The sequence below is a fragment of the Aedes aegypti genome, chromosome 1, assembly GCF_002204515.2.
Source record: "Aedes aegypti strain LVP_AGWG chromosome 1, AaegL5.0 Primary Assembly, whole genome shotgun sequence".
Taxonomy (NCBI): Eukaryota; Metazoa; Arthropoda; class Insecta; order Diptera; family Culicidae; genus Aedes; species Aedes aegypti.
In genome coordinates this window covers 111,518,827-111,533,985 of record NC_035107.1, presented here as the reverse complement: position 1 = coordinate 111,533,985, position 15,159 = coordinate 111,518,827, and the positions used below count along the sequence as shown (strand labels likewise).

The window sequence follows — 15,159 nt, the reverse complement described above, 5'->3', positions numbered from 1 at the left end:
TTGTTAATCCTTTTTGATTCATCCTCCATATTTTTCAGGGAGCCCTTTTTGAATTCGTCAATTACTACAAGGTGTTCGTCAAATGATGAAAGCAGTAATTTGCCCAAAAACTCCTTAACGATCTTACCAGTTTTTCCCACCACTTCCTTCCACTAAAACTTTTTTTATAATAAAAAATTGATTGCATCCTAGATCAAACAACAACATCAAACACAACAATGAAAAAATCAGTGATCAATACTAGAATTTCAGAATTTGTTCCGCGATTTCACCAGATATTTTCCTATGAATTGTTACAAGATTTTTTTACGAGTCTTCAAAGACTTCAACTAGGAATAACTATGCAACATAAATGCAGTTATTCAAGAACACCTTTAAAGATCCTTTGAAACAGAAACATATAGAAAATTATGAAGCAATATATACTTTTGATTCAACAAGACCTATCCTGCAAACTACTTCCTGGTGGTGGTATGGGTGAATTTATACCGGAAGGATATTTTTTGACCTTTTAATCACGAAACTTTCTTCCAAATGTTAAACGTTTTCGAAAAAAAATGAAGGGACGTGTGAGGTTGGTGATAAAAGGCATATTTTTCAAACCTCTATTAGAGGGGGGCCCAAATCTATGTCCACACCGGGGCCCACAAACTCTAGCTACGCTACTACTCACACCTTCAAAAACTGTAAATATTTCTATGTAAAACTGACCCAATAAATACCGACCTGATCAAATTCGCTCCAGTGATCAATTGGCTTCTAATAACGGTACCAACTTTTGAATTTCAGAAATAAAAAGGGTGTTTTTTTTTTTGTGAGCGTTAAGTGATTCAATGGGAAGAGATTTGGTGGAATATTACGTATCATTACATAAAGAGAAGGGGGTATAAAATTTTGAATTTAGCTGAATCAATAGTTAATCTTAATTTTCCGGCAACACAGTCTTTATTAAAATAAAACGAGGTGCTTATTTTCCCGACGTTTCGACACGGGTATTGTGTCTTCCTCAGAGGACAATAAACGAAAACTATATTTACCCCCTGAGGAAGACACAATACCCGTGTCGAAACGTCGGGCAAATAAGCGCCTCGTTTTATCTTAGTAAAGACTGTGTTGCCGGAAAATTAAGATTAAACCATACAGTCGATATTTCACAAATTAAATCAATTGTTAATTTGTGTACCATACTGTCTGAAGAATTATGAAAATTTCATTCAAATTGTTCTATAAATTAAATTTTAAACAGTGTCAATTTTATAGATAGAAACTAATATTTTCAATACATTTCAATATTTTAAATTATAGAAGAATTAATCAACCTCTGCAGAAATGTCAAAGATTAAAATGAAAATCTACTGTTTAAATTCTAGTGTTAGGAAATTGGAAAATCGGAAAATTTGCAAAGTTTTTGCCGTTCTGCGCATATTTGTCCCGCAATACATAGGGTTTACATAGAACATGGGACAAGTAGGCGTAGAAGGGCATTGTAGTTTGAAGTTCAAACTTTGAACCGACAGAAATTGGCATTTTTTCTGCCATCATGGATTGAATTTACTAGGGTCGATGTACCAATAGCCGCATAGCAAATAACAAATATTCGTCATTATTTTTACATAATCTGAAAGCTTTTTATCTTGGTTTTGTGGGAAAAATATGAAAACTACGAAAACTCGTATGTTTGTATTTATTATCGCATGTGCCACTAAAGGAATACATGTGCCTATAGTAGCACTATTTCTAATTTCTGTTCCTATAGTAGCACTAGCATTGGCAAAATACTAATCAAAACCGTATTTTTACAAAGCTTTTATATTTTTCCTTCAAAAAGTGGATCAAAAGCTTTCGTTTGATATAAAAAAAAGTTCTTAATTCTTAATTATTTCGTATAATAATAAATAGTTTCTCACAAGGGAGCTCAAATTTTAAGCAAAACTAATTATTTCGATCATTTGTTCAACAAAATCAAGCAGTGTATCAATGGTACTTAGATATATAGCTCCTGACCTTCATGTCAAAAAAATATTTTTAGAAGATTTATAGCAAAACGGCCGTAAAAAACCACTAGTGCGACTATAGGGGACTGTCCACTAAGGGAACACTGACCCTACACGGTGTTATATTGTGCTTTGCTTTAATAAATGGATTATTGGGAAAGTTGCGTATCGCACTTCGAAGGTCACCAAGCAGTGATTCCAAATATGTTTCCATACAAATGAATTCATACCCAAAGTTCTTCAAATGTACATTTACGCGACAAATAACACTGGTTTTTCTATCCAAATGCAGATTTGCACTTGACTGCATCATTGCCACAATTAATTATAATCGAACAAGCCTATTTCAAGTGGCTGACATACTTTTACAAATGTTTTACAAGCAAGTTTTCGTGAAACATATAAAACAAACAAAATAGCAACCCTGCTGACAGCACATGCTTTTGCTAAAACGTAAACAATTTTCGTTGGCGCGAAACCGATTCACTGCCTTTTCTTGCCCGCCAACGGCGAAAACAAAGGGTTTGACGTTTCCGCACTTATGGACCCGCCCGCACTTCTGAAGTGCGGGGTCCAATAAGGTGGGAACTGCGCAATGGACCAATGCACGTGTTCATTATTTGACGTTTTAGCGGTTCCGTATTATTTATGTGACCATGGCAACTAGTGAATTCGGCACCGCTCAAACGTCAAATTAGTGAACTCGTGCATTGGTCCATAATATGAATGAATAAATATTAATAAACTAGTGATCCCAGCAAACTTCGTCTTGCCATCAAGTAGTCTGTTAAAAAAACGCTAAAGATCATACCATGCAAAATGACAGTTGCGTTTACTCGCGATTTTCCGACTTTTCCTGTGAATATCCCGGGATTTTTATAAACATAAACACGTCGGAACCGTTAAAGAACAAAACGAAGAAAGATTCATCCGAATCCGTGGATTCATGCGTAACCCATTTCGTGACATACAAACACCATTCCATTTTTTTATATTATTTATATATTATAATTTATTTATATAGATATTTATTTATATAGATAGATAGATAGATTTTTCGTTTTCAGCATTTATATTTATATGAAATTGCGTAATTCTTTTCGAAAATTTCTTGATGTCCAACTTAAAATCAGACTTCTGCCTCGCCCCTACCTGACTGATGGAAACATACTTGCCTCTAAAAATAATCTTGTTATAGAAGTTCTCAAAAATATGTTCAGCATTTGTGTTTATAGAATAGGTAATTGTCTCCTGATTGATAACAACAAGAATTTTTGAAGTTCACCAAGTCTTATTGACTGCCGATAGCCTTGCCAGAAATCATTCCTATTAGTAGATGAAAAAACCGAATTTAATACTAAACCATTTAAATCCACTCTAGTGGAATTAAATGGTATAGTACTAAATTCGGTTTTTCATCTACTTAAGGTACCGCGGGGTAAGTGGGTAAATGGGGTAAGTGAAAACAATTGATATATTTTACTGAATATGTGAATTAACGTTTTAAACTCATGCGTAAACCTTTGAGGCCATTCAGAACATTACGATGGGTAAGAGATTTCTGAGATTTTTCAGCCATTTTTGCATAAAAGAGCGAAAAATTGTTAACCTGTCAACTGTTACTCCGTAACAAGTTGGCGGCGTACAATCTTATTTTAATATTTTTGGTGGAAAAAAGTTGCGGAAAATAATTTCCTGTACCACTTTTTAGTTGTCCTCTGTGACAGTTTCAAACCGCAATAAAAAAAGTTTTGGAATTAATTCGACGTAGACCTAAAAATAACTAAATTTAAACACCGTCAATTTTCTTATCAGGTGGGGCAAGTGAAAAGTTTATCATTAGAGGTTGAATTTGAGTGCTCGTACTTATGTAGCCATAAGTAAACATGGTTCGCAATTATCATAGAAAAACATAACGTGCTGATAATTCAAGAAACGCTATACTCAAGCGTTAAAAGCTATTAGAAATCATGGAACTTCTCTGAAAGATGTTGCCAAACATTACAATATTAATATGTCTACTTCGGGCAGCCAATTAAAAGGAAGACGTTGACTGAAAAGTTGCAATATTAGAGAACACACGGAAATCTCGTGGAATGTCAATGTAAACTAGTTCAAAACATAAAAATGGGGTATAGGTCTATCCACATAAAAAAGATTCTAAATACGTTATTGAAGAATTCCGTTTGATTTCTCCCGAAGAGTTATCCGACGTCATATTCGACTTTCTCAAAAACAAATAACGAGCGGTGGAAATTCTACAGAGCAGATATGCAATTGCTGTCCTATAATGTAAGAACTAACATTGGAAATGTTGCAGTTATAATGTTGTCGAATCATTTCAACTAACATAACTGAACAGAAGAAAATTCAAGTGAAAAGAATAACGTTTTCTTTGTTTATATGTTACTTGTGTTATTGTTCATTGGGAAGCCTTAACAAATGTTCAAGCTAATAGAAATTGTGAATATAACTATTTGTTTTTTAAATTATTGTTCAAAACGGTAAACTTTTCACTTGCCCCACTTTTGGGGAAAGTGAAAAGTAAGGAGACATTTTTCAAAAACTTTTTTGTATTTTTTTCTTCAATTTTTCATAAAATTTAATTTCAGCATGCTGCTTATATTTGGTGAGACTCAAGCTAAAAAATAAACACGACCTCATTTGTTTCAATTTTAAGTCTCTAGAATTTGAAGAATCTCAACTATGCGAATTTCATTACCCACTTGCCCCACGGTACCTTATAGATATTCTACTAAACAGCTCGAAGATTTATTATAATCATTCCTAGGTTTTATCAGCATTCCGCATATCTTGAGAGCAATCTGCAAACAATCTATTATGAAACTCAACAGTTTTATGCCAAGCATTTGCCAGATTATCTTAAACGAATTCGCCCAAGCTTTTGATAAAAGTTTCACATATCTCGAGATCCCCAGGAATTCCATCGAGGATTCCTATAAAAGATGTTTATCTTTCAAATGAATTTCTTCAATATTTACTCCAGAGTTTATTTCCAGAAGTCGTTCCTCAAAGCACCTCGTATTCGTAAAGTATTCGTATTTATCGTTCCTCAAAGTACTTCGTATTGTTTATATGTGTACTAAGTTGTTTCCTATGGTTTACACTGTAGTTGTTCTTTTTATAGTTCATTCTTGTTTACTCTTATATAGATTTTTTATACACTTCATCAAGACATAAGTCAGATGAAGGTTGTAATTAATAAATGATTAATAAATGAAGTCACCTACGAGTCGTCAGTAAAACATCAAGGTATTTGTTTTAATGTGTGTTTTCAATCTTGCCAGGAATTTCTACAATATACGAATAATTGATTCATTAATTCTGATAGTTCGATTTGTTTAGGAATTTACCATATAGGGAGACTTACGGCTTCGGCACCATTCGACTATTATCAGCAACCAAATTTCAAACGCCAAATTCACAGTATGATTCTATCAAAACACGACAATGAAAACATTCAGATGATTCTTTGTTCTGTCCGCTTCCCACTGACGAGATTTCCGAGAATGAACAAACAATAACGCCAGAGATGTCATCAATTCATATGAACACGCCTCAAAATGCGACTGATTTGGAGCTGCCGAAGAGATTCACCAGCAGTTCTTATGGGAAAGTTGCCGAACAGAATGAGGCTGCCGACAATAGTCACACTGACAAGAGATGTTCGCAGCGTTGTAAAAACGTTTCCAAAAGCATTTTGACAAGTATGTCGGTGTGAATCGATAGAGGATTGAGCAACGCATAAATGTAAACAGACAGACAGTAGTTTGTGTGCGTAAGACCGTGAATATTACAAAAGAAGCGCGGCATCTGCTTAGACTGCCGAGAATACGTAAGTTCCCCTATATTTATTCGAACATTTCATCTTGAATTATTCTTGGAAATACTCAAGGTATTACATAGAAATATCCTTCTTGCAGAAATTCAGAAAAGCATTTTTTGGAATCCCAGCATTGATTTTCAAATAATCTAATCTGGGAATTCTCTTAGCAGTTTTCTCAAGGACTTCTCAAAAAATTATTCCCCGAAAACGTTTATAGAAACTTTCAATAGTTTAGGTTATTCAGGCCATAAAGTCCGAGTGGCCACCTACGGTACAATCCAAATGGTGCAAAACTCTTCATTTATAATGTTGAATACCAGATCTTAATGATTTGTACAAATTAGAATTATTGTCATTGCAGATAAATAAAGATATTATGGCATGCCTCAAAAAAACAGCCCTTTTATACGCCGACCTGACCCTGTGACTCACCGGAATAGCTCCTGTCATAGGGATACTCCGGAGTTTCTCTGGCCACTTTTAGAAACTAGATATGTGTGCCAGTATACTGACAAAAAAATATTTGAATCCGTTAAGTATTCGCTGAGCGGTAAGGGTTTTAGTATTTTTGCTTCCACTCAGGCCTATACGGGTTAAGAAAAACATGGATAAAGTTTCGAAGCATTCTAGGGAAAATTTATGTAGAATTGAAATTCTGTAGGAATTTAATCTAATTTTTATTTTTTATTTTTTTAAGGCACTCTGTGCTCGTGGCCACTACTGTGCCGGAATCAAGTGATCTGTAGCTTCTTTATCGATACAGATCTATTTTTAACCTTATCTATATTTACATCAACTTTCACTCTCTCCTACTCTTTTACTCTCACACCGAGCAGGTAGGAGATAGCTCTGTTGTTAGTGAGGCTAGCTGCCTGCGAAGAGGGTCAGTTTTTCTCAGTCACCATCTGATACTGACGGAGGATGGATGTGCTCCCCAAAACACGGTCCTCCGTGAGGCGTCTTCTGGTGGCTGGACGGGTTTTTTTGTGGAGGGGCTGGGAATCGAACCCATGACCTTCCGCTTATGAAGCGAAAGCGTAACCTCAAGGCTACAGACCCCCCTATAATTTAATCTAATTATACCTAAATATATTCAAATAAGGATTGCTTCGATGTTTATTGTTGCTAATTTTATAGGAGTTTCTAAAAACAATCCGTGGATTAATACTCATATGAATCTCTATAGGAAGTTTAGTGATTTGAATGAACTTCATAGATTCTTGGTTTAGTGTTGCGACATTTTAATAATATCGTAGAAAGTACTATGTCATGAAGAAACTTTGTATGAAATACTAAAAAATACAGTAAGTAAAATGCACAGGGATAAAATAATACTAAATAATGTTGAAAAATTTCGGAAGGAACTATTTGAAAAATACTAAGTGCAATCAAGGAAAGAAAAATAATAAAAATCATTGGAATAGTTTACGTAGCGTTCTCTGCAGCAAATGATAGCTCATGCACTGATGAGCTGAAGAGTTAATGCACTGTATCTTTGAAGCAATAAATTTGAAAGAATACATTGAGGACATTTTCGTGGCGTTCCTAAAAAATAAAAAATAATAAAAATTTAAAAAAATCCTGGGCTTGTTTTGAAGTTACGCCCTTTTGATGGTATAAGTCCTCAATTTCAAAGTAAATCAGTGATACTGAAACGAGTTGTCATTAACCATGATTATCAGAAGAAATATACCATCAAAACTTGATTCAAAGTTGTTTTTTAGTTGTTTTAATATTCTAGATGGATTTTTAAATGAAAAAATCAGCAAAAAATTGAGCTACGCCTTTTCTGAAATATAACCATTATAAGCACAAATAATTCCGGAGGATTACAGTGATCTTATATCTAAAGGAACAATAACTCTCTTTTAGAGGGCGGGCCTGATGTACTGGCTAGAACATACGCCGCTCACGCCAAGGACCTGGGATCGAATCCCATTCCCGAGATAGGCACTTATAACACAAAGGTTATAGAAACGACCTCCTTTAGAAGGGAATATGGTTGGTTCCGAAATGAACTAGCCCAGGGCAAAAAAAACGTCGTTAATAAAGACAGAAAAGAAAAAGAAATAACTCTTCTCAAGCTAAGATGATATAGTCGTCATACCCCAAGAAACATTTGCCTATGTTATAACCATTTATTAAGCAATTTTCATCAACTACATACTGAATAGTTGCTTTCTTATATTAGTCTGCAGCTGCTACGCACACATTGTTCAAGCAAATCTGGAGAAATTATTAGGCTATTTATCATTTAGTGATTGCTAGCATATATCGTAATGATGTTTATTCAGGTTTCACTTAAGTCGAATTAGGACTGCGGATAATTTTTAAACTCATTTAATCGATGAAATATAAGTAATAAATTACTTTCTTAGACTCATGTTCAACTAAAGCCTCTTGAAGAAAAGCAGCATTATCGTTGTATAATAATGCTTTAAAGTCTTTTGAAATTGTGTATTCCTGTCATGGAAGCTATATTTTTGAATGTTATAGAGGCTTCTTCGGGTATACAACAACATCAAATCAAGTTTTCCCAACAAACAACCGCTCATTTAACAAACACTATTATGGTAGTTTTATTCAGCAGCATGTTTAACAACATTTTTATTATTATCATTGGAAGCCTTTGTTCAGGCGTTGTTCACACACATTTGGAGAAATTATAAAGCGTGTCGTTTTATATCGACTTTATTTACAACTTTTGAATCGCTTCATAAACATTTAGTTAAGATTTTATTCAACTGGCACAAAAATAATTGAAAACAAATAAATAACTAAAATTCTTTTTACATTGCACTTCAAATGCAGAGTTATACACTACTACACTTTAAATATGCAGTGTATACACTTATAACGAAATTACAACCACTTTAACAAATTACTTGGATACTGGATTCGAACTCGACACCTTCCTATCGTCAGCGGTATGCCTTGCCATCTACGCCATCCTTGAATTGATATTGTAACCGTTCGGTGTCGAATATAAACCTCTTGTAGCTGAATATTGATCATGCTTGAGCTTCTATTCAACAATATCTAATCAACACGTGCTATGCTGATCAACAACTGAACAAGCGTATTTTTTAGCTGTTGTTCAGTGCTGATGCAAGCTGAGTTCAGTCGGCTATTTATAGCACACAGTGAGACATTTTTTGTAAATTCTGGTCAAAAATAAAGTTTATTCATACAAAGTAAAATAAATCTGAAATGATTTAGAAAATTTCATAAAAATATTTAATTTGTTTAAGACTTTAATATAATTATCGCATAATTTATGATCTCTCCTCAAAAGCCATTGGTAATCGAATATAATTATAATATAATCAAATTCATTATTTTATAGATTCAGTTTTTAATTAGTTGACTATTTTAATGATTTCTCTATTTTTATTTACAGTGTTGGACAACATATTTGCAACCTTTTCTATTTTCTTTACAAAATTGTCAACATTGGTAAGCTAGATCTCAGTTACTTTTGGACCGATTTGAATGAAGTTTTCACAGCTCATTAGAAATAACTTGAATTTTACCATAGATATTTTTTCTAATCACAAGTTCCAAAGTAATAACGATCTGACTAAAGTGAATTTTTCGACAGAAGATTCAAAACTTTTTATCTGAATATGTATATGGCCTACGCATTAATTGTTAAAATCTAAAACTTTGCTGAGGATTCCATGAAGCTATTACTTCAATTGTATTAGCTATGCCAATTATTAGGATTTGTCAAAACAAATCACTTTAGTCAATCCGCTTTTGAATTTGTGATTGGAAAAATCTCTTAAAAATATATGTGTGAAAATATAAGTTATGTCTGAAGACCTGTAAAAATTTCATTCAAATTGGTCTATAAATAACTCAGACCTAACCTTCATTTTGTATGTAAAATCAAACAAGTTGCAAATGTTTTGTCCAATACTGTGATTATTATGCATTTAACAAATAGTCCTTTTGTAAATATATTTAAATCATTTACACGTCAAATGTTTTTTTAATGATCCTATATTTCAGGAGATAAACTGAAAATATTATCTTAACAATTATTTAGTAAATGTTAAGAAAACATCAGTTATAATAGTATCGATTTATTTTTTATATTAGCTAGGTGAACATTAGTATAAATTAAGAACTCAATGCGATTTTTGATATTTTGTCCATTTTTCGAAAATTTGGCCATGGTGTGACCTCTTTTGAAATGCTTATTTATTGCTGAACGATGTATTTTTTAGTCGTTAATTTGACCTCTTATGAATCAACTGTTCGAATGATATATGTATGTTGAATTAAGATATAATAAAATACTTATTCAGCTCTTGATCATGTTCGTGTTAGGCATCTGGAAACCGCTGAAGTGCAAAGCAACTGAAACGTTAGTTCGGCTCCTGAAATTATGTTTATACAAATACATTTGTTTGGTGGAATATAGGCTCTTTAATAAAAAGAAAAATTGCTTGTTCAGCTTATTAGTAAAACAATTTTGACAGGTTGAAAGAGAATTGTTGATAACGTTTAATAAGTGTTGATTCTACTATTATTCATTATAATTAAAAATGCTGAACATTGATTTGAATTTGGATTTAAAGAGCATCTTATCAGCTCCTTGTACGGCGATTTTTTATTCAGCTGTTGTTACCATTATTCAACACATCAAACTGCATAATTATTCGATCACACCATTGATTGAGAACTGAACAAAAGTTTATTGCTGCAGTGAAGAAGTTTATTAAACATGTTATGCACTGGGTGCACTGGACGGAACTTATTTGACGTCCGTGCAACCAGTGTTGTTCAGACTCATTTCCCCGAAAATAACATTTTCCGAACTACGAAGCCACGAACTACTACAACCATGCTCTATCCTCCTAAGATAGAAAAGCAGATGGTTAAGCTTGAGTACTGCACACAAAATCGATCAATTTTGATCCCAGAGAGCCACAATTCAAGTTTCGGTGAAATGAAATGAGTGAGTGATTGAGTGCGAATCATTTCACCGAAACTTGAATTACGGCCCACCGAGATCGAAACTGTCGGATCCCATGTGCAACACTCAAGCCCAACCACCTCCCCCTCTATCTCAGGAATACAACGCCCAGTTATAACAGTTCATGGCTTCACAATTCGAATTTCGGGGAAATGAGTCTGGTCAACACTGCGTGCAACACATAAACCAGTGCTTTTTGTTCGTGCTTGTGTCAGCCATTACATCATCCGCAACTTTCTGTATACTAAAGTGTCGAGAAAATGGAACCACGTAAAGGTAAATAAAGATGGAACTAGAGTTTATAACAATAAAACTTCAATATTTCAATCATTTCTTCCAGATTACTTTGTTGTTGTCCAAACTAAGGAGGCAGGAAAACTTGTTTTAACTGCGGTCCCGTGTCGTTGGATTCGTGATGGGTTTCTGTTTTGGCCCGGTAAAAATGCAAACAGATTGCGTATGGACCTGAACTCAGAACCAGGCAGTGGTTGGAGCAAAATCGCTTGCAGTGTTTCCGTTATATTCCATCCTACGAGGAGGCCGAAATAGAAGCTGCTGAGCTTTCAGGACAAAACACGGAAAGCTCAGATTCGGCGCCACGTAGAAAGAAGCAAAAAAAAGTGAAGAAAGATGGTTTCATCAAACGGTTCGATTTTAATCACCTGGTTCCCGGAGGTTTGTGCTTTTATTTTATATTATTTCATTGTTTTACATTTGGAAATTTGCTTTTCAGAAAACCCCACTTCAAACATGCAAACGAACCAAAATCAAAGCACCGGGCCGGAACCTACAAGTGCACCAATGAATTCACAGATTGTTGTCGATTCTCAAGATCTCCCGGATGTAGCTCCTTCTTTGCTCTGTTCTGCCAGCGTGAACCAGGTGGATGAGACATTCTCCACACATCAGACCGTCGATCACTCGGTTTACCTGACAACATTGCCCTTCTCCGTAAATGAACAGCAGACGACAGATGAAATGCAGGCAGTTGCCACGGAGGGCGAATCGGAATACGTATATTTTCAGCAGGTAGAACTAATGGTGTGTTTGAAAATTGTAGGTAATCAAATATTGTTCTTATTACAGCCAACTGTTGATATGGATTCCGTGATCAAAGCAGTTTCCGGAAAAATTGAACAAGAGTGTTCAAAAATGCAAGACGCAATCCTCTCTACCATGAGCACGATGATGGCCTCATTCAAAAGTGACATGGACGTGAAACTGGCAGCAGCTTTACGTGCCCAAGCAAAACCGTCCGATGATGATGAGAAATTCACGTTTTCCCCAGTGTCTTCCATCGAGCAAATTCATGAGCTGGAGAAAAATCTCGCAGACGAAGCATACGCTGAGCGTTTCGTAAGTTATTGTAACCGTTTTTTTAGTTCTAGAAACATAAATGGTAGGGGGCAAGCATCAATTTTCGACCTAGCACTAATTTTCGACCCATTCATACGATTTTGTCCTACTTTGTATGAAAATTCGAAAATTGGCACGGATTTCTCGTAGATCGAAAATTAGTGCTTCTCCCTTAGTTGATGATGAATGTTGCCATGCACAGGGATGATACACACATTATGTCACACTAAGTTTGAACAATCTCGAACACGGTGGTTCACTTTTGTCCCCCACACCCACTTTTGTCACACTTTTTGTATAAGCACTCTGGAAACTTCGTAAAGATTACTGTCCATATTCCACTGTTCCATGACCACCTCCCTCACCCCCTAGGAGCGTGTCATAATGTGTGCATGACCCCACAGGGATGGCAATTCCCAATCCTGTTTCTACATTTTTCCATTCAATTTTCTCCAATACAGATTTCTTACATGAAAAAGCTCGTTGGATATGTTGGAGATAATTGTAACGGTATGAACATTTCGTACACATTAGTGGACTTCTTTTTCGAACGTAACGTGATGCTGAAATGTTCGTGGAGTGGTGCTAGTCGCAGTTCTATCATCAAACTGGCTATCAAGAATTGCACCAAAATCCTGGACATCTTTTTTTCAATCGTTCGTAGTGTGAATATTACGTTCTCCCGGCAGCTTCTGGCACAATTCTTTAAACAAGTCACACGAAACGCCAAGAAAAGGAGCGAAGCGAAGGGTTTGCGACAACCGACAATTCATCGTAGAGCAAAGAAATTGAACAACACACGATGTCAAGGTAATTATTCCGCATGTTTTTTTCAGCGCTGATTGTATTATTATGTATTTTATTTAATGTTTTAGCGGACGTTCCTCCTACCACGACCCCTGACGGAACGAAGAGTGATTGGAGCCCTTCGACAGAAGATGAATCACAATCGAATAAATCGTCTTCGAGTGATGAGTCAGATAGTGAGATGCTAGTGAGCAAGGTGGAAGAGTCTGACCCTCGTATCAATTCATGCTAATGATTTAACACTTGATTTGACTTTCTATATGAAGATAAGTTTTAAGTTTGTTCTAAACCTTTTATTGATTTACGTTTTTTAAATACCTATCGAATAGAAAGAGATAGACGAAACTGGGAGAGTTGCTTATACGCTTTTCGACAATGTAAACGCTATCGAACGAAATAAACGTACGGTGTTTTTTATTTGCACAGAATCTTTTATTTTACAAAAATGTGTGTAACAGTGGAACAAAAACATGGTAGTCATCCTTATAACTTACTATGATATATTTACAAATAATGTCTGTTGGTTGATATTGATCTGGTGAATTGGAGAAAGATATGTTTGCTTTATAAATACCTAACAACGAAGAACGGATTGGCAAAACAAAAAAATCTCTTGGTAGCGCCAAAGCATAACCGCGAATAATAATTTGGCCATATTCGTTGTATGAAGCGTCTAGCATTCTAACAATTTCATTTCGTTTCGTTAGGAACCATGAATTTTCAAACGATTGATTAAGAGTTAATCCATCTCTAATTAAACAGTTTATGTTATTACTTCGGTTGATCAAGTTAGGAAAGGAAGGTTTGTTTGTTTGTTGAATTTTCTTTACAGCATTTTTCTCAAGGATTCTATTTGCTACCTGTTCCAAACAATTGTTTCCCTGTCTTAGGCATCTTTTAAGCTGAGATAAGTAGCTTTCGAACGGGTATGCGGAAATGGAATCAAGAGATCCGAACCTTTCAACGTCAGGTACCACGTGCTCTAGATTGTGTATATTGCTAGTGACATACTCTTCTCCGTAAATATTTTTGAATTCTTCAATAAACTTTTCGAAAAGCATTTGAGCCAAAGGTCTCAAATTTGCATAGAAATTTGACGAACAAATCGTAATTGCGGTGAACAAAAGGAGGAAATGGTTGTATGTTGTTTCATCTAACACGTCTCTTAGCACGACAATACCAATGTAATTCAAAAACGTTCGCCATTCCGTACCCTTCCAAAACGCTAAACAATCCAGAGCTCGTATTTTACGGTGGAATTCGCATGGCAGTTTGATTTTGATAATCCTATCTGATAGTTTTTTAATTTGAAATGCGCTCAGCTTTCCGATGAATCCCAATGTACCATCTCTCCAGCCTGTTAGAAGTCGTTTCATCACGCCTAGATCTAAGAGATGGAGAGAGTCAGCTACAACGAAATCCTTGATCATATCGACTTCAGTTATTTTCAATATAGGCGATTCTTCGGCATTGTGATGTTTTCCATACATTTTCTTGCGAAACTTTTCATCAGTTCTAGGAGTACAACGTAGAGATGGAAAGATGACTGTGCGTGAGATGTGGGAATACTCGCCATGTATCGTGCATTTGAGGCATCCATTTTTGCTATTGAAATTTACGACTCCTGAAACATAGAATATTGCTATACCTACTTCGAACATATTTAAAACTATATTGTATTGAAACAAACCTTTTACAAAAGCCCGAGCTGGAGAATCGCAAATGAAGCATCTAATTTTGATGTCGATTTTGAAACCGTTCACGATAATGCCATTTTGTAAAATGGGGATGATTTCATTGACAAATGGCGTTAAATAAGCATTTACGCTCGAGGGTTTTGAGTTTCCAAAGAAAATTCCTATGGGCATCGGTTTTAAGCCAGGCAAACCATGCACATTACACAGAATTGGCCATAATTGGTATTTTGAGCTCTTATGTATCGGGAGTCCATCAATATTAATGTTGATGCTTATTGAAATGTTTTCCGAGAGATTAGCGAACCAATGTGCTAAACAATTTCGTAGTCCAAAGTGCCAATATTTTCCACCTGCCATTTCGATACATAATTTTCCTATACCTTGTGGAGTATCAAGCAATGTCCTCGGATCCATGGGTAGTCGCTTGTCATTGTACTGGTACCTCATTATTTGTAATAAATCTTTCAATGCTCT

General features: G+C 35.2%; 2 protein-coding genes across 7 annotated transcripts in view; one reads left to right on the top strand and one right to left on the bottom strand.

The window, feature by feature from the left end:
• The window catches only part of LOC5570705 (MAP kinase-activating death domain protein), a 92,478-nt gene that overhangs the window by 75,089 nt on the left and 2,230 nt on the right, over positions 1 to 15,159 (bottom strand). The gene's annotated exons all lie outside the window — the stretch shown is intronic.
• Positions 11,351 to 13,411, top strand: LOC110676634. The gene is made up of 5 exons (XM_021845285.1): positions 11,351 to 11,500; positions 11,559 to 11,854; positions 11,912 to 12,181; positions 12,643 to 12,991; positions 13,057 to 13,411. The coding sequence occupies exons 2-5, from the start codon at positions 11,576 to 11,578 to the stop codon at positions 13,218 to 13,220; spliced, it is 1,062 nt and encodes a 353-aa protein (XP_021700977.1). The 5' UTR covers positions 11,351 to 11,500; positions 11,559 to 11,575; the 3' UTR covers positions 13,221 to 13,411.

Coding starts and splice junctions, on each gene's coding strand:
- LOC110676634 (XM_021845285.1), top strand. CDS start 11,576: ATGCAAACGAACCAAAATCAAAGCACCGGGCCGGAACCTACAAGTGCA. Junction 12,182..12,642: donor AAGCATACGCTGAGCGTTTC/GTAAGTTATTGT, acceptor TCTCCAATACAG/ATTTCTTACATGAAAAAGCT. Junction 12,992..13,056: donor GAACAACACACGATGTCAAG/GTAATTATTCCG, acceptor TTAATGTTTTAG/CGGACGTTCCTCCTACCACG.